A 20,351-nucleotide genomic window follows, 5' to 3' on the forward strand; every position below is an offset into this window, starting at 1 on the left:
GAAGCGTAGAAGAAGAAACCCCCGTATGGTGTGTGACGTAATCTCTTCCTTATAACCTCCATCTTTCGCCACCGCATGCCTGTGCGGATATTTGACCAGGTTTGGGCAGATACATATTGATTTGTGTGTACCGTGCGGTGTTAGCTGAGTGTGTGTTTGTCGGTGTGTGGTCGGAGCAGAGCTGTGGGGCCGAGCCGAGCGGTGACACGCTGTGTGTTCAGTCTGAAGGCCCTGTGTTGTGTTTTCATCTCTGCAGCTGCTAACCATACACACACACACACACACACACACACACACTCTCACACACACACTCACACACACACACACACACAGCAGACTGACAAGTTAGAGCCAGTCTGTGTTATTATTGTATCAGCGTGGTGTAATTTACATGTCGCTTTATGGTTTATTTTATTGGTTTGTCTCGGCTATAAAACATTTTTTTTTACTGCTCGTGTATTTTACTGTATTCTTCCTAAACTGGTTAGCTCATGTTGTAGCTATAGGCGACAGGGGAAGCAGCAGCATGCTAACTGTTTAGCTAGTTGGGATCATGTGTAACTTAAACATACCAGCAACTTGACTCTCATGTACTTACACAGCAATAAACAGCTGGGAACAAGGACAGTAGAGCTGGACAAATAAAGGTGGAAGAATAGACAGGACTTAAATGTACACAAGTATATGGGAAACATAGGTGTTTATATAAATACTATAAATACAGTTAAATGACCAACAGTACAAATAAAACTAAAATAAAATGTCTATATACAAGTCAAGTGCTCTGTAAGTTGTAAACTACTGGTATGCAAATAGTCAAAGAAATACATACTTATATACATGGATTGGATGATAATGTAAAGTGCATGTCTATGTGTGATTACAAATGCAAAGTTCCTCTTTTATCAATGCATGCTTTATGATTTGGTGGTTTGGACGTCACTGACCACTCACAGACAAAAGCTCTGGTATATTTTTACCTATAAAGAAATACTGTGCAAACCTCCAGCCGACCTCTGCACCCTTCTGTGTGTCAGCTTTTTAATGTACCCCAGGTTTTAACATGTCTGGGGAAAACTGTATTTTCCTACTGTGCACCATGGGCATGGGACAATCTCCAAAAAGATCTAAAATAAGATACACTTACATCCATTGATGAATTTAAGGGCATCATAAAGCATTTGTTGACCGAGATGTGTGCTTGTTTTTCTTTTCTTTTGCATTATATGTTGTATTTGTTGTTGCATTTTAATGTGTTTTGATTGGCTGCTACCTCGGCCAGGTCTCTCTTGTAAACAAGATTTTCAATCTCAAAGGGACTTCCTGTGTAAATAAATTAATTAAATCAATATATACTGTATATATAGCACGTAGGATCTATATTGACAGTGACAGATGATATTAATTTAATTAAAAACTGTAAAACAATAATCTATAATATGAGCAGTGGGTGTTTTGGTGTTCAGACGGCTTTAACTGTCCATCAGAATGACAGCTGGTACACACAACCTCTATTTGTTTTCAGTGTCTTTACACATCTTCATTTTCCCATGTCGTAGGTGACAACATGAATCAAGAAAAACTGGCAAAACTTCAAGCCCAGGTCCGGATAGGAGGAAAGGTATGTTGACACCCAAGGAAGTGGTTTATTGTTTTTGTTGGGAAAGTTTGATGTTGGGTGAGACCGTAGGAATGTCTCTGTTATTCAGTGCTCTCATTATTCACTATGCTACACCAAAACTAAAATACATCTTGCCATAAAACGTAGTGTTTGTTCTTTTACTTTTGATTTACATGTTTTACAGTGTTCATAGCTCAGGAATTGCTTGGTTTTGTACGTTAGAGTTTTGTCATGATACATTTTTAGAGAATCTGAGACTAGGCCTTATTTTTAGAGGTTAAATGAGCCAAAACAATTAGTCGATTTATCAGTTAAGTGACTGATGAAAACAATCTGCATTTGTTTTCATAATCAGTTAATGATTTTAGTCATTTCCAACCAAAAACACCAAATGTTCTCTGGCTCCAGCCTCTCAAATGTGAGCATTGGCTGTTGTTCTTGGTTTCTTATTGTAAATTAAACTCATTCTTGATCAGAAGCCACTTTGAAGCAGGGCTGGGCAATTTATCAGTATTATATTGTGACAGAAGACTCATTAATGTCTATAGAGTTGGGTGCCAAACAGGGTACCCACAGAATTATTTCGGTAATACTGAGTACCAATCCACATATCAGTTCCTGAGAGTTCATCTGGGTGAGAGCGCCAGGATTAGACAAGAGTGTGCCGGGAAGCTGGCTTCCCAGCATGCCAAAGCTTTCACTGCAGCGCCGCTCTGCCCGATAGTTTTGGCGTCTGGTCAGTTTTCTTTGCTGTATTATTTTAGTAATAGACTAGTAATACTGCTAGACAAGCAGATACACATACACACAGACAGACAGACAGACAGACAGACAGACAGACAGACGGACAGACAGAGACAGAAGATTAGCCCTGTGTGTAATTAAAAAAGAACAGAGGAGCAGAATTGCTTTTTGGATTACTACATCGACCCTGCAGCTTTCCAAAATTACATTTATGTTATCGCAGAGAAAGTGAAGTATTTAGCTGTAGAAGTTATTTATTTTGACTGTGAACAGTATCAAACCTTAAACGTCTTAGATTTTGGATAACATAATGTCATAAGGGTTGTTTTTTCCTGGTTTTAAACGCTTCACTACAGTAAAGTGATGTATTTTTTCTGAATTTACCACACTGTTTTAGCTGTTCTATTATTTGCCTTTACACAGTTAGTCATTATATCCACATTACTGATAATTATTTATCAAAAATCCCATTGTGTAAATAATTTGTGAAAGCACCATTAGTCAACCCTAAAATATCATTGCAATATCTGTATTGAGGCGCTTCTTCTTGCCATGAAGAGTGGTGTTAGTATTCTTTCTAATTGTTGGGTTTTATATGTTTCAGTGCTGTCATAATACATTTTCAATGCAACAAACTGGATGTAGAGTGTCTCAGACTAAGATTTACTTTCAGATGATTAGTGCAAAAAATTCAAATGTATAAATGTATGTATTAATAAAAATGATGTTTAAATTGCAATGAAATTATTTAGAGCTAAAACAATATGTTGATTAATCAAATGAGTGATCAACAAAACAATTAATCTGCAACTATTTTGATAATCAGTCAGTGATTCCATCATTTTTCAGCCAAAAATACCAGATGTTCTCTGACTCCAGTTTCTCAAATGTGATGTTTTGCTGGTTTTCTTGGTTTCTTGTATTGTAAATAACATCTTTGGGTTTTGGACTGTTGGTCGGACAAAAGAAGCAACTTTGAATATGTCACGTTGGGCTCTGGGAAATTGTCATGGGCACGTTTATACTACTCTGGCATGTATTCAAGAAAAATAATTAGTAGATTAACTTAAAAATTATGTGCAGGCCTAACTCTGAGGATAAATCGGTTTGTTATGGCTGCATTATGATACATTATTTGAGAGTCTTAGATAATGCCTTGTGTCTCCCCTTTTCAGATGATTATAGCTTCCTCTCATAGTTAGTAAAATGTAGTATCTGACAAGAAGTTATGGAGGCAGACCTGCATCAAGTTATTGTGTAACAGAAAATAAGACCAGCTGTTGGAAAAACACATTTGTTGACAAAAACAGGAGATGTCAACTCAACCAGTAACTCTGCTGGGTTTTTATAGCAGCAGTTATTAACTTGTTGCCAGTGTATTTCTGTCGCCCCAATTTGATTCATGTGTGTATTGAATACTGTAATAAAACAGCAAAGGCTGTGTGGCCCCTAATTTTCTCCTAATGCTGTCACTCCTGTAAGTCATAGCTGGCTTCAAGTTGCTGTCCTTTAGGAGTCTTACACTGTATGTCTACTTTGGTTGTAGGGATCTGCACGCAGGAAGAAGAAGGTGGTACACAGAACTGCAACAGCTGACGACAAAAAGCTTCAGAGTTCACTTAAGAAGTTGGCTGTCAACAATATTGCTGGAATTGAGGAGGTAAATTGGTGTGGATCTTCTGCATATGTGAACTCTGAATGTTACATTAACATGAATGTGGTGCATTCTAACGTGGCTGTGTAGACCAGACTGCTCTCAGGTTTTTCACACTTATCTGTTTCTTGTTAAGTCATTTGCATACATTTACTCAGCGTAGAGTAGCTTCTCAGATCATTATAGCCATAATTGTAAAACCTGAGCGGTCGTCTCTTCTCAGGTGAACATGATCAAGGATGACGGGACTGTGATCCACTTCAACAACCCCAAAGTTCAGGCCTCTCTGTCCGCCAACACCTTCGCCATCACGGGCCACGCTGAGACCAAGCAGCTGACAGAGATGCTTCCCGGCATCCTCAGCCAGCTGGGAGCAGACAGCCTCAGCAGCCTGCGCAAACTGGCAGAACAGTTCCCTCGGCAAGGTGGGTGTGCTTGGACCTCTTAGACCTCTGACAGTCCCTGTAACGAGGAGAGTCAGGAGGTCTGTCTTACCAAGTCGAGGGAGCATAAAAGCCCAGATGCACCAAATAGACTTCAGGGAGGTAGCTGTGACAAAGGCCTCCTGTTGTGTAGCCTGACCACAAAGTTGCACGTACATTCTGTGCCAGTGTGAGAGGAAATAACTCTCCACACCTGCAGACGGTGGTAGTCTGTTATCGTCATTCAAAAAGGGAAACAGGAAAACTGTCTTGCCGCTATTTAGCCAGTTAACACATTAACAACACAATCCAATGTTGAAAGGACAAAGCATATTTACTTTGCACCAGTGGACAATAACAAAAACCATCATGACACATTTCTGCTTAAGAGCTCAATGGCTAAAGAAAAATAATTTTACCTCATGTAACAAGTTTGTTTTGTTCTCACTCCCTCTTTACTTTAGCTGTTTGTTTACTTTCCTCACTTCCATCTCACTTCTCATGCACTGAGCTGAACTGCCAATCAGAGTGATTTAATTCACCAATGGGCTTCACTGACGTCAACTTAATATGCTGAATCAGCCAAAAAAAAAAGCAAACGGGGCTATGCGGGGCAATGGTGCAGGACACACTGCACCGAGTAGGGTAACGGACACTCACCAACAGCCCAACACTGACCGACAGCTGACCGTCGGCTTGTTGTGTCAGGGCTTTTAAAGTAGTGGAAAGGGTGTCTAAGATTTTCCATGTTAGTGGCTTCAAAAAATTTGTGGTAACTAATATAACTTCCACATAAATCCATAATTTTTTCATGCAACATTATCGCATTTATCAGCTTGTCTATGACCAAAGGATAAGGGAGACAAGAGACGTAATGTCAGGAAGTCCAGTTTTTAGTTTGTTATTTGTCAGTTTTTATTTTGCCTTTTAGTTCAGATTTTTCACTTCCAGTTGGGTAGAAGCGTCTCTAAGTGACACCACTGTTTTCCATTGTATTTTGATAATTTCCATCCAATTGAGTCAAGTAATTCTGACATAAACCAAAAAATACAATTTATATAATTAAATCCAATAAAACTGAGAGTAGCTCACTGACTGGGGCAGGCGTCTCATTTACAAAGGCATCGTCCTTGCCGCAGCGGCCACGGGTTTGATTCCAGCCTGTGGCCGTTTGCTGCATGTCATCCTCCCCTTTTACATTTAATCTGTCTTGTCAAATAAAGGCAAAAAAGCAACAACAAAAAAACAATCTCAATCTCTCAGAAATTATGTAACAATAGCTCTTAGAATTTAGTTAATTTTACTGAATAAAGTTTATGTAATTGCTGTTAACAAATTCTGTGTATACCCATTGTCTGTACATCACATTTCGTTTTTCAATTTAATTACATTAATGGTACTTTTTTGGTTTATGTTAGATAAACTTGACTCAATTGGAAGGAAATTTCATGCGTAATTGAAATAGGTAAACCTGACATAAGAGACCAAATAACTGCGAGTGCAGTTTGATCACAATTTCACCTCCAGGGAAGATGAGCTTTTGCAATGCCTCGCTTGTTGTTTAGGATGTTTACATATGTCTTACTATGTCTGACATACTATGTCCAGCTGTTGATTAATTTACATTTGGTGCTCGAGTGAGTAAGTACATTAGCAGGACAGTGCATGCACAATATACTCAACATAAAATAAAGCCTCTATGTTCATGATAATGATGCAACATGAACATTTTTTAAATGTGTATATTTTATCTCAGCTCTCGACAGCAAGGCTCCAAAGGCAGAGGACATTGAGGAAGAGGATGATGACGTTCCAGGTATGAACCATTAGCTGTGTAAAAGTCAGACAGTTAACTTGTTTTTCTGTGTCTGCACACACATTTAAACAAACTCTCTCAATGTTAAGCCTATTATTTCGTCACGAAAAGAAGATCTGCTTTGTAGAAGTGATGTATTGTCTACAATAATGATTCAGCTGAGTGCATTTGATATAATTTTCAGGAGTAAGAACATGCTGAACAGTTTTCCAACAATGTAATAATTCACAATGTGTTGTTGTTCTGCAGATCTGGTGGAGAACTTCGACGAAGCGTCAAAGAACGAGGCCAACTGACGCACGTGAAGTTCATGTGCACACGGGCTGGACTGCGGTGAATTTAAGTCTAGTCATCCAGACATATCAGACACTATCCCCACAAACCAGAGACTTTTCTATTTTACGATGGCCAACGGATGTCCGAGTCAGACTGGCTTGTGCACTTATAAAAAAAATGAAAAATACCCCCTTCTGGTAAACGGTTAAATCCCTTCACCACATTGTCAGTCATGGTCAGGATTACAGTGGTCATTAAAGCTAGTCTTAAGACTTTTTGTTTATGAAACAAAATAAAGGTGATTAACATTTTTTAGATGGTGCTGTGGTCATTGACGAGATTGAAGGTTTTATTCTGCAGTTTTGCATGGGAATGTGCTCAGCTGCTAATTGAGTGATGCATCCTGCAGTATGACAGGTTGTGCATGCAGCCAGGCTTTTCATATCTGGCATCATAGCTCTGTTGTCTTGGCCTGCCTGCTGTCCTGCGGGCTGTGGAGACGGCAAACTGGGGAGGGACATTTCTGCACACCTCTTGAGTTTCTTCAAAGAGCTGCAGAGAGACACAGGGGAGGAGGGAGATCACAGAGAGGGGGGTAGAGAGGCGAAATCATCCCATCCCCTCCGCTTGTGAGCAAGGCACTGCTGCTTGGATCCGTGCTCCTCGGCTCTCTCATGTAACAGGATAAAATGCTGAAGTTCTTCTCTGCGCGGGATGACGAGAATGAAAGCCTTCTGGGAGCAATAACTGAGGGTAAGGATTGCGCTGATTGCATCGGGGTGGGGATGCTTTACTTCCCCATTCACTGCCTGTGCGTTACAGGGTGATGATACTGCGCGTCTGTGTTTGTCACAGAAAATCGCTGACACAGCATTTGGCCGCGCGCATAGTCCGCATCATCTGTGTGTGTGTGTGTTGTGCACATTCCCGATTGAAGACAGGCTGCGCACATACAGACTCCTCAGTAAACACCACCTCAGTGAAGTGTCCTGCTCGCGCTGATGTAACGGGGTGCGGGGTGAGTGTCGCATTGCCGCCGGCCTCGGTGCCTGCCAGCGTTTCAAACATTTGCACGTGTGTTGAATGCGTCACTGTCCCGGGAAGCGATCGCTCCAGTCAGCCGGATCGGTGCAGCCCCGCCGCCGTGCCGTGCCGTGCCGTGCCGTGTCGGGGAATCTTCACTGTGTAGCCCGCAGCAGGACCGAAACGACCCGCCTTTCTTTTTATGGCTTTAGCGCTGCAATGCAGTTTCACACAGGAAAATTAGACCAGATCCTTCCCATCAACAGCGCAGCTAAACAGTATGAAGTGAACAGCATGTAGGCTGCAGCAGGATGATTTCCAGTGGTTGTTAAAGTACCGTGTCCTGAGTCATAACTCTTCATGAATCACTGGGTGTTGCAGCTCAATGAAACACCAGCCATGGACACATTAACTCACCTACGTGCTGGTGATTTACCATAATGGTTATTACGTAAGCGATTAATGAGGGAATGGTGCTGAAACAGTAATTGGCTGTAATCAGAGAAGGAGCTGCATTTATGTAGAACCTGAGGTTGAGATTATGAATGGAGTCATTCAGAATCTAATGGCTCATTTGCATGGGTGCAGATTTGGGGGATGCAGGGGACATGTTCCCCTCAATATTACATCACATCAAAATTATGTGAATTTGCACCCCAATAAAAACATGGAATTAGCAGAGGACAGGGAACTGATGCAGAAAAGGCACAATTTTGCCCATCACCAGAATGCAGAAAATCAAGTGTAAGCCACTCAAAATTTTCTGGTGGAAGACCCCCGGACCACCAGGAATGGAGCTCAGCCTTGCTTCCAATTTTCCCCAGTGGCCACCTGTGGTATTGCAGCAAAAATCCCCAGTGGCCCCCAAAATAGGGTGCGTTCTGAATTGCATACCATTTCTTTTTACTTTCAGTAGGTAATGAAACTGCCCTTAAATGTTGCATGCAGTATGCACACAGTCAGGACATACTTCCTCATAACATTATGTTTGCAGCTCAGTCGATGTGACAGAGGTGCAGAGGATTGTGGGTCAGAATAGCTGGAAAAGCATGCTGGCTTGCACGCTGCAAAATCAGACCAGATTTAGGAGAACATCCTGGTATTTTTGGCACACTTTTTTGGCATACTATGTATTGGGGCATATTAAATCTTTTTCTGGCTCACTATATGGTATGGTATGGTATATGGGGACTGGAACGCACAGTAAAAAATAACGGACGTAAGTACTGTGATGTCACCCATTGGTTTGTGGACTTTGGCATTTTGGCCTTCACCATCTTGGCTTTTAGAGCTAGAAGTGACCATATTTTGGCCAGAGGCTGGAGCTGTGGAGGAGCGAGGTATGGATTTGACTGAGAAGCTGAGGACACTCTCAGTCACTTGAAGTGGCCTGCCCTAAAATATGCGTAACTTAATAAAATGTAAACAGGTGACTTAAGGTGAACCCCCCCCCCCCCTCTCTCTCTCCTTTACTGTTGTCGTGAATGTTGGAATTAGCTACAGGGACCAAAAGACTTTTTTTTGTACCAGGCTGTGAACATGTTGTTTCTGCTGTAAGTTGGGCACTTAAACATGGGAGATTGATTGGCTTCTGGAGATTTGTTGGTTTTGTCTTTAACCAAAGGTACAAAACAAATACACAGAACCAGTTGAGGGTTTAGTGTGAACACCTGCAAGCCCAAAAAAAAATCTTTAAATTCTCATGGTGACATGTGGCCACTCAATATGAGATGCTGCACAGAGCCAATTAAACACCACTATTGAACTTGTGGTTCTCTGGGGAAGCAGCAGCTCTGTGCTATTGCTTCTACAACTGCGATTTGTTTTACGTCAATATTTAGTCCACAGTAAACATTTTCCTCTTTTTTTCATGTGGTCTGTTCTGTGATCAGCTCAAACACACCTCAAGGGCGAGTGTTAATGCAATCTTTAGTGATGACCGAAGCTATGACTTGTGTCTGGGGTGATGAAATAGATTATCACATGCAGTTAAAAGGCCACCTAGCACATGTGAACATTCCCCACGAAATGAGTCATTGTTAATGGTGTGTGTCTAAGTGTGTGTGCGTGACAGCATGAGCGATAGACACATTGAGTGTTCATGATATCATCATGCTCCCCCTCGAAACAGATGAAGGAGACAATCCGTCTCTGCAGGACACCAAGCAGCACTGGCTGAACAGACCCTGCCTGCTGGTGCTTAAAGATGGGGATGTGTCCAAACCAGGATTGGGCTGCGGCCAAATAAGACCAGAATCTCCGTCTAAGACCCCCTCAGACACATCAGTCAGAGGCAGCTTTGGGCCATGTGAGCAGAAACCATCTGAACATCCTGCCAAAACTGCCTCACCCTCCCAGCTGGAGGAGGGCAGCTGCACTGTGACCACCATCTCCACATGGGGTGAGAGTTGTTTCGGGGAGTCTTCCAGCCCCCTGGTGCTGAGCCCTGCTGAGGCCGCATGGCCAGATGAGGAGGAAGAGGAGGAGGTGGCAGAGGAAAAGAAGAAGCCCCAGGCTCCGCCATCAAAGGAGGACTCTGTGGTTGAGGAGAAGGAGCTGGAGGAGAGCAGGCTGGAGCAGCAAGAGCAGTCCTGCAGCTCCGAGGCGACCGCAGCACCTTCTACTCTCTCACAGGATGACGCACATGGCAGGGGGCCCAAGGAGCTCCAGAGCCAGTTTAAGATGGTCAGATCTAATGGAGGAGATGAGACGAACAACAGCAAGGCTCAGGGAGCCAGTGGAGAGGGAGCGGTGGGGGACTGTGCAGCTTCCCCACTAGATCCTGACAATGAGTCCCAGCTGAGCCCTGTTGGTATTCTGTCCAAGGATCGAGGCACTGTCCTAGGAGAGGTAGCTCCAGTGTGGATCCCTGACGCTCAGGCGCAGGTCTGCATGAAGTGTGGGGTCAAGTTTACGTTTACTAAGAGGAGGCATCACTGCCGAGCCTGTGGGAAGGTGAGGAAAGTTGGTATGTTGTGCAGCATTGAAAATACAATTTAATTAAATGTTCTTACGTAACATGGTGACATGGAATGTACATGTGTGTCTGTCCTATATGTTGTTTGTGTGTGTGTGTGTGTGTGTGTGTGTGTGTGTGTGTGTATTGTCAGGTTTTTTGTGCACTCTGCTCCAGCCTGAAGTTCAGACTCACACATCTGGATGGCAAGGAGGGGCGAGTCTGTGTTTCCTGTCATTCAACCCTCCTCAAAAGTGAGCACAGTTTTTTTTATCTCAAGTTCACAGTTTTTAATGAAGCTATGCAGAAGTTGGATAGACCAGGGTTGGTTGGCACACTTTGCAGTACTTGAGACTATGAGTAGGATTAATAGTGCGGTCTGGGGGTTTCTGAGTGGGAGCTGAAGGGTTGAGGTTAGATGGATAGAAAAGTAGGAAAGAGGATAGGTAGTATTTTAGCATCTTAAAATACAGTCACAGTTACAGTTAAGATAGTAGAAGAGGGCAGGTGAAGAAAGCAAACATTTCGATGTTACATTTTTGTTTCTGTGACCTTCAAAGGACCAGAAAATAGCTGTGTGCCAACCGACCCCAGTCCCAATTAGTCTCCTAATTCTTCTATCCTCTCCTCAGGGACACCACCGAGGGGGAAAAGGAGGGTGTGGTTTGCAGATGACATCCTCCCCACTAAGCAGTCAGAGTCCGCTCCGACCACACCAGTCAGAGGGTTCTCACCGCTGATGAGACGAGCGCTGGGCGGGCCGGTCAGAAGTCCTGTGGGGTCACCACAGCTTAGGAGAGCCTTGCGGCCGCATGGGACGAATATCAACGTAACAAAACATGACACAGAACATATTTGTTGTCTTATAGTTAGTCAGGTAGTTTTACAGGACAGATCTGATGAGGAATGTGTTCTTACTCCTCTGCCGTCCTCTTCCCCCAGGAGGCCTGTGGTCCTTATGGATGGGGCACCACAGCGTTAGTCAGCAGCTCTGCCAACCTCATCCCTCTGAATGGCTTGCCACCCATCCTCACCTCCACAGGAGTCAAAGGAGGTAAGACAACTGTCATCCAATTTGAGGGTGAGAATGAAAAGATTTAGCAAAGTGACTTTGTGTCTTTGTTCATGGTAGCACAGATGCTGGCATTTTCCTGACCTTGAAATGTGGTTTTCCAATTTATTGGCATGTCTTGCATAATTGTGTGCACAGTGTAAAGATAAGGGGAGAGGCACAAACAGAAGGGAGTCAAAATCAAATCAGGCAACACAAGGTGAGGTGAAAATGTGGTCTCTGATGAGGAGTTGACAATGTAGTGCTGACAAAGGGAAGAAAAAACTGAGGCATCAAAATTAAATGACAGCAGCAGCTACAGAAAATGCTGGATAATCTAAATGAACACTTTTAAGATTGTCTGTTGTGAATAAAAGATGAAGTAGTGATTAGTGTATTTATGTTTTCATTATTCCCACTTACAATTCCCGACGACTCCCTTTAGTGCTGTTACTTTAAATAATAATTTGGACCCCGTTCTGCCTGGTTAAACAGGGGCGTTTAAAAATGATAGCATTAATAAAAGCTACTAGCCTTGCATCTTAATTAGGACCAGGCTTAGACAGTGGTTATTAATCCTAGCACAGCTATTTCATCTTCAAACATGAATCCTGAAGTCATAAAAGTTGGCGTCCTTATTTTCTTACAATGGATAAAAGTGCAGCATCAGAAAAATACTTTACTGTGCCAGCAGTGTGAGCAGTTTTAGGAGATACTACTGTCTAACAGCATTGTCACTATGTTCTCTCCTCAGATTACACTGTGGAGGAGCAGCCCTCTGAGATGCTGCTTATTCAGGAGTTGGAGAGTGGCAGGCCCAAGCCCCTGGTGTTTGTCCTCAATGCCAACCTACTGGCTATGGTCAAGCTGGTCAACTGTACGTCTCTTTTTTTCTTGTGTGTGTGATCCAACATATAAATTATTATCACTATTATTGACTACAAAAATGGATGACTAAATGTGATTTTAGTTAGGCTGTCTTTGTAGACCACTGAGGTTGTGTCTTGGTTGTGTGACAGATGTCAACAGGAAGTGCTGGTGTGTAACATCAAAGGGAATGCACGCTGTCGGCCAGGTGGAGGTGGTGGTGCTGCTGCAGTGCCTGCCTGAAGAGAAGAGCTTCCCCAAAGACATTTTCAGCCACTTTATCCAGCTGTACAGGGACACCCTCACAGGTCAGAGACACGCTATAAGATGGCTACTGTACATACGAGTTCTGGCATTCATAGTACCCTCCACCAACCCAAACACCATTGCAGACGAAGTACCCCCCCTCATGTCAACAGCACTCCCCATGGCAGTGCCCCCCAGCATGACAATACATCATGCCACACCACAAAAACTGCTCAGGAATGGCCTGAGGAATGTGACAAAGAGCTTAAGGCATCAATCTTGCCTCAAAATCCCTCAGATCCCACTCTGATCGAGCGTTCATGGAAGTGTTGATACCCCAGAGGTACTAATGATTCACAATGAGGTCTCCTTGGGTCGGATTTGGCTCTGATCTGTTGAGGCATGGACACAGGACCTCTGGACACCACCAGGGCATTTGCCAGTCATGTGGTTCACAAGATGGGGTACTGACACATACCACTGATGCTTGATCAGACTTGGATTTGAGGAATTTGGATGCCAGGTTGATTGCTTGAGCTCTTTGTCACGTTCCTCGGGCCATTCCTGAGCAGTTTTTGCTGTGTCGCATGGAGCATTGTCCTGCTTGGGGGAAACATGCTGTTGCCATAAGGGGGTGTAACTGGTCTGCAGCGGTGATCGGGTGGGTGGTGCGTGTCAAGTGGGATCCACGTGAATGCCAGGACCCAAGGTTTCCCAGCAGAATATTGCATTGCAGCGAGATAATCAATGATTATTCACTTCACCTGTCAGTGGTTTTTATGTTGTAGCTGATCGGTGTACAGTAGTAGTGATGTGTTATATTGAATTTTGCCCACTTTTAGACTCATTCTGAAAAACTGCCTACCATGCACTGCCTGTCATCTCCCTCAAAGTGTTTTCCCTGCTATAATTACACATGACCTTTTTCTCTGTATTTCTGCAGGAAAGGTTGTGAAACACCTGACGCTGTCCTTGCTCGGCAGTAGTTTCCTGGGCAGCGAGGAGCACGCGGGCTTCTTGTACATTCGCCCCACTCTCCAGTCCCTTCAAGGTCTACCTCTGCCAAACCAGCCCTACCTCTTTGGCCTGCTGGTCCATAGAGCAGAGGTGGCCTGGGCCAAAGCCTTCCCCTTGCGTCTTATGCTGCGACTGGGGGCCGAGTACAGATGTGAGTAAGCCAGGCCCTGGTGTAAATTACTGCATCTTTAATTCTCAAGTTTTCCTCTTCAGTTACCCTCTTTTCTTTCTCGTTCCAGTTTACCCGTGTCCCCTTTACAGCGTGCGCTTCAGGAAGCCCTTGTTTGGGGAAATTGGCCACACCATAATGAGACTGTTAGTTGTGAGTATGAGAATGTGCAACAACTTCTGTTTGGTGTCGTAACTTTTATCAAACTTCCTATAATTGATGTTGAACTTTTCCTCCCATCCTGTTTCAGGACTTTAGGAATTACCGTTACAGCCTACCAATGGTGCCGGGGCTCACTGTGGATCTAGAGGCTCAGAGGACCTGCATAAAGATACCAACCAGCGGGTATAATGAAGTAAGACAAAGCCTTTAAGCGCCTCACAGAATTAATAATAATATTTATGCAGTTTTCATCAATCATCATGCTTCCCTCTCTGCCCACTTGTCGCTCGTTAGCTAATGAAGGCTTTGAATAAATCCAATGAGCATGTGCTGGCCATCGGGGCGTGCTTCAATGAGACTGCAGACTCCCACCTCATCTGTGTGCAAGGAGACGATGGCCAGTACCAGACCCAAGCCATCAGCATCCACAATCAGCCACGCAAAGGTGGGCCGTAACAGGATACTGTGAGGGAGTCTGGACTCAATGTCACATAATCAAGTAGTGAAGGATGTTCATTACAGTCAGAAATACAGATTGCAACAAGGGGGGGGACGCCCTGATTGACTAATAAGATCATTTATCTGTTAATATTTGTTGGAATTGGTGCATCGGAAAAAAAAAACATCAACACAAGAGCTATATTCAGTGTGATTATTCATTAGAAATTTTTAAAAAAGCCTGTCTAACTCCACAGAACATTTGGTGCTATCCACACATGTTTAATTTACTTTTTTTGTCATTTAATTTAAATAGAATTCAAATTCAAGACCCACAGGGCTGGCTCTGATTCTGTTCTACATTACAATTTTGTCGAGGGAAAAAAGGGGCATGGCCATTTTCATAGGAGGTCCCCTGACCTTTCCAACAAGATACCTGAATGAAAATATGTTCTATGGGTACCCATGAGTTTCCCCTATACAATCATGCCCGCTTTATGCTGGTTCCATGCAGTTTTTTGCATGGAGTATGTCTTATTTTGCTAATTGTATTTGAATATTTCTGCATACAAGGGTCCATAAACAGCATTGGAATTGCATAAATTGGATATGACTGGAAAGCTGGGACTCTTGTGGATTCAACGAGTATGATGATGTTAACCTCCATTGCAGCCATTTCAATGTAGGGAAAATTGACAGCATTGTATAAAATGACCTATAATGACCTCTAGGAAAATCACAGCCTCACAAACTAGAGATTTCAGGCATTCAGAGGATGTATGGCTTTCATAGGTATATTGGCAATAAGAGGTTTCTTTGCAGTTTTCAGAAATGAAATTCTGACAGAAATCGCTCAGTGTCAAATATTTTTGATACCAAATGACAGCATGGATTTTTCTGTCGTGTTCCTCAAAGTCTCGGTGTTGTAATGTGATATACTGAAGGAATTTTTGACTATTTTTATAACAGCAAATGGTATCAACCAGAAAATTTATGCAACAACTTATAGACGCAAATAAGCATGGGCATGGCCATCGGATACCTTCATCATGATGTTCTAAGCCCCAATAAGCTCTCAAATTAGTCCTTAGATTCCCAGCTTCCAGATGATGTATAACACTTCTGTAAGACATCTACTGTTGACCTAATATCTCCCCCTGAGACAAAAATGGATCTTAAGTGGGTCTCAGAGGGTTAAATTAGTAGATTGTGCATTTGCTGCAGAAAATTCACCATTACAAATAAATGTGCAGCCAAACATTGTGTAAACCAGTGACATTTCATTCTTAATCCCGATGTCCCTAAAGACATAGAGTGTATTGTTCTGTGGTACGTTTCACTCAGTTTAAATCTGACATGGATTCATTTATATTGGAAGGAGCAGATATAGAATAAAGACAGAGCAACTGTGTTTAACTTTGAAACTGCCCTAAGGGAAATTAAAGAGAAACAAAGGCTCCAAGCGTGTGGCCCACTGGACCAAAGATGTTCCCTAATGTAACACCAGATGGCACTATATAACAGTTTTTTTCTTGTCTGTATAAAGACTGATTACAGGATTTAAACCACAGAATATGTCTTTAATTACCATTATTTTTTTTTAAAATTGCAGTGACTGGATCCTGCTTTTTTATATTCAGCAGTGCACTGAAAGCGACTGCAGGATATCTGGCCAAGTCCAGCATCGTAGAAGGTAGGATGTCCGCTCAGTGGGGAGTCAGCTTCACCTTGACTTTTCCTGCCCTGCAGGAAAATCATTGTTTACACTGCTTTTTGAAGTAGCATGTTAACACCCCTGCTTCAGAACTGGTTTATTCAGAACGTGTTGATCTTTGTATGTGTGTGTGTGTGTACATTTTAACAGACTGTTTGTCTAGGCGTGTGTACACGTTGATGCATGTGAGTGTGTGCGTGTGTGTCTGTTTGTGTGTTTCTCCTGTATCGCTGTCCCCTCTCTCCAGATGGGCTGATGGTGCAGATCACCGTGGAAACCATGGCAGAGCTCCGCCGGTCGCTACGGGAGATAAAGGACTACACCGTCACCTGCGGACGGCTTGACCAATCAGACAGCCAGGAGCTGGTTTGTGTACAGTGGGTGGAGGAGAAATGCACTGTGAATAAGGGGTGAGGGTGTTCACCTGTTTGAACTTCATGTGGCAGAATGAAGCTTTTGTGCTCAAAGAGAACAACATATGAGACTATAGAGGCTTTAACACCAACCAACCAAGCACTGTAACAACTGCATTTTAATATCTGGTGTTTGTGTCCCCCAGAGTTATTAGCCCCATCGATGGGAAATCCATGGAGTCCATCAGCAGTACAAAAATGTTCCAGAAGTCAGAATACAAAGAAAACGGGAAGATCATCCGTTGGACAGAAGTACTTATGATGACCTGCTTAAAATGATCAACACAAGTCCATCTGACACTGTCTCCTCTCTTTACATGTCTGTGTATGATGTGTGCAGGTGTTCTTCCTGCAGAGGGGGGATCATCCCAAAGGAGGAGCGAGTGACTCTGCAGAACACGACAGGTTAACAGAGCGGATCGCCCGGGCATTTTGCTTGGCACTGTGTCCACACCTCAAACTGCTGAAAGAGGACGGGATGGCCAAACTGGGGCTACGTGTTGCTTTTGACTCTCAAGAGGTCAGACAGGTTGTTTGCTATTTGGTATCAGTGACCTGAGTCACAACAACGTGTGGTTACTACCCTCCCACAATAAGGCTGCATCATAAATGCTACTACTTCTACATATTGTGTTGCAGATGCACCTACTGAAATAAGCAGCTAGCCTCGCCTTGTCTGATCTTATAGTGCCACTTGTACCTCCAGAGGTGATAGTGAGTCCCTGTTGCGTCTAGTCTGCTCTCAGTTCAACATGCAAGGACAGAGAAGTCAACACTAGTATTGTTTTTTGTTCTTATGAGATATCTGTGATCTCTCCTGGCATTAAGTTTAGCAATCTCACTCTGTCCTCGTCTTCCTCTTACATAAGTGACAATCAAACAAACAGACAATCCACAGTGGTGTAATTAGGTCAGCCACTTCAGGTCATTATATAGTCAGGATAAGATAGCTGCAGGCTCAAGGCTCATTTAAACTCCCTCTACGTACGGAAAATAGATCCGTTCATTTCAAATGTTGTAACCGTCACTACCCACATACTTCCATGCATCCTTTATGTTAGCATAGATACAGCTAGTACATGGCACTAGAGGGCGGAGTAAAAAGTTTCTGACAACAAACAAACAAACAAACAAACAGCGGAGGAGGTCATAATAACGCATCTTTCTCTTGTCTTTTCTTACTGCCACTTTTATGTTTAAAAGACATGCCTGCTCACTGGACTTGCAGATGTGCTCAGCTTGCCAGTCTTGACAGATGTTAAGCCTAAACTAGCTACTGGATATCATATCGTCTTGTCACATGATCAAATCTGAATCATTTCCAAGGGCCCCCAAACCCGACAGGCCCCAGTGCATATATATCCATATCTACGCCCCTGCACCAGTAATAATTGATCAATTCTTTAATTAGCTTTAAGATATTTAGATTGTATGCTATTCTATAGGTGTCTGCTAACAATTTGAGCTTTACATTAGCATTGAATTACTTACAGTTCCAGATGCTCGTCCACTTGGTTAAGACTTTTATTAAATAATAGTCAGGGATCTTTACTAAAAACTGGTCTGAATCTGGTGGAGAGGACATGTAACATATGACTCATACTTGTTAAGTTTATAACACAAGCTCCTGGGTGTGACTATATTAAAACTAATTAGTGGTTTGTGTTGTAATTCCAGGTGGGATTTGTGGCCGGGAGCAACGGGCAGCCCCTCCCTGCTCAGTACCTGAACGCCCTGGATAGCGTGCTGATCCCCGTCATACACAGCAGGGGGCGCAAGAGAGGCGACGAGCCCATAGTGATGGAGCTTATCTTTTACATCCTGGAGAACATCACCTAGAGTGCACCCAACTATTCCATCTTATTAAACCCTGACCACAGCTCTGTCTCCGGCACTTCTCATCAGTGTTGCCATCAGTTTCAGGGCAACAAAAGCATTCAAAGGGCGAACCAGACCACATCCACGGTCTGCATCCATCTCATCCACTCACGAGTAGAGAGAAACGATCTGACTCTTAGTGGTTCTCTGATCTCACCCTGCCCTGCAGCAGACAATCTGGGTACGCATGAAACCTAGGATGGACCATCAGATCACTGTACACTGTACAGACGTAGCAATTTCATAGCTTGATATCATTCACGTCACAAATGTTCAATACAAATTCCCATAGGGAGAATACCTTTAAAAGTGGGAGCCGGATTCAGCCCCACGACCTTAAAGCAAAGAGAAAAAGAGAATGACTTGAAGAACAGAATGTAGTAGATCTGTAGCAAATTGATGCAACACTGAATGAATGCCTGAAGAATGTTTTCTTACTGGATGTATTTTAATTGATTGCTCATGAAATGTAATGTCGGCCTAGAATTAAACTTGCAACAATGACTGAGTTACTGCCTGTTCATCCACGACCGTATACTCAACACGGAGTACTTGTACTTTACTGGAGTATTACCACTTCACACTGCATTATGCTCTTTTTTTTCTCCACCTGTTAAACAACTACAAATACTAGCTGCTTTGCAGGTTAAGATTTTACTTCATACATAAACATGAAGGTGGAAGAATATTAAAAACATCTTTTAATGAAAAGCAGTCAAAACACAATCATTTTCTTCCCACGAGATCAGTTTCGTAAAGACTTTACAGTTGTGACACACACCGATCAGCCATGACATTAAAACCTGACAGGTGAAGTGAATAACATTGACCATCTTGTTACAATGCAATGTTCTGCTGGGAAACCATGGGTCCTGAATTTCATGTAGATGCCACCTGACATGCACCACCCACCCAAACAGCGCTGCAGACCAAAAACACCTCATAGAAACAGAAATCGCCATTGACAGTGGCCTCCCAGCAGGGCAATGCACCATGCCACACCACAATGAGTGGCCCGAGGAACGTGAGAAACAGCTGAAGGCATCACCCTGGGCTTCCAATTCCCCAGATCCCAATCTGATCAAGCATCTGCAGGATGTGCTGGTACCCTAGAGGTTCTGTGTCCGTGCCTTGATAGGTCAGAGCCCAGTCCGACCTACGCTGGGGCCTTTGAACTGTCGAGGCATGGGCACATGGCCTCTAGGGTACCACCCCCAGAGGTCCTGTGTCTATTCCTCAGATGCTCAGATTGGGATCTTGGGAATTCTGGGGCCAGGTCGACGCCTTGAGATCTTTGTCACGTTCCTCGGGCCATTCCTGAGCCGTTTTTGTAGTGCAGCATGAAGCCTTATCCTGCTGAGGGTGGATACTGTCATCGGGGAGTGCTGTTGCTATGAGGGGATGTACTTGGTCTGCAACGGTCATTGCATGGGTGGTGCATCTCAAGTGGCATCCGCATGAATACCAGGACCCAAGATTTCCCAGCAGAACATTGCATTGCAACAAATGATAAGTGTTATTCACTTTGCCTGTCAGTGGTTTAAATGTTGTGGCTGTACATTGCAATAAAAGGAAAAGCTGCCTGTTCCAGCCTGTTAAAAACAAAGCCCTTGTTTATACATCTTGCATCCATTTGAAGACTGAATGAGTGTAAAAACAACCCCTTCACTCAAGTACTAATGGAAATATGACCACATTTTTGTCCCTAATGAACCCAGCTGATGGTTGAGTAGTGTGGGTGGAGATCCGGTCCGCAGGATGCTTTCTCTCTGCCTCTTACTATGAATCTCTTTAAACAAAGCAGAATGGGGCTCTTGTTTACCTCCTACTTGCTCCACATACTTGGGATGGCAGAGACGAGGGGCTCAAGCAAGCAATGCAAAT

At 43.3% G+C, this 20,351-nt stretch overlaps 2 protein-coding genes across 2 annotated transcripts; both read left to right on the forward strand.

Moving 5' to 3' along the window:
* On the forward strand, window positions 1-6,844 carry btf3l4 (basic transcription factor 3-like 4). The gene is made up of 6 exons (XM_050055807.1): window positions 1-99; window positions 1,560-1,621; window positions 3,912-4,025; window positions 4,243-4,444; window positions 6,198-6,257; window positions 6,507-6,844. The coding sequence occupies exons 2-6, from the start codon at window positions 1,568-1,570 to the stop codon at window positions 6,551-6,553; spliced, it is 477 nt and encodes a 158-aa protein (XP_049911764.1). The 5' UTR covers window positions 1-99; window positions 1,560-1,567; the 3' UTR covers window positions 6,554-6,844.
* Window positions 6,845-7,220: 376 nt separating this feature from the next.
* zfyve9b (zinc finger, FYVE domain containing 9b) lies at window positions 7,221-20,319 on the forward strand. Its single transcript, XM_050054436.1, has 16 exons — window positions 7,221-7,286; window positions 9,688-10,511; window positions 10,667-10,766; window positions 11,145-11,341; window positions 11,455-11,566; window positions 12,318-12,440; window positions 12,583-12,738; window positions 13,620-13,844; window positions 13,933-14,015; window positions 14,113-14,217; window positions 14,319-14,469; window positions 16,075-16,155; window positions 16,424-16,586; window positions 16,736-16,841; window positions 16,930-17,109; window positions 18,267-20,319. Exons 1-16 carry the CDS (start codon window positions 7,223-7,225, stop codon window positions 18,426-18,428), a joined length of 2,832 nt encoding a protein of 943 aa, XP_049910393.1. The 5' UTR covers window positions 7,221-7,222; the 3' UTR covers window positions 18,429-20,319.
* The last annotated feature ends 32 nt before the right edge of the window (window positions 20,320-20,351 follow it).

The sequence above is a fragment of the Epinephelus moara genome, chromosome 10 (assembly GCF_006386435.1).
Source record: "Epinephelus moara isolate mb chromosome 10, YSFRI_EMoa_1.0, whole genome shotgun sequence".
Lineage (NCBI taxonomy): Eukaryota > Metazoa > Chordata > Actinopteri > Perciformes > Serranidae > Epinephelus > Epinephelus moara.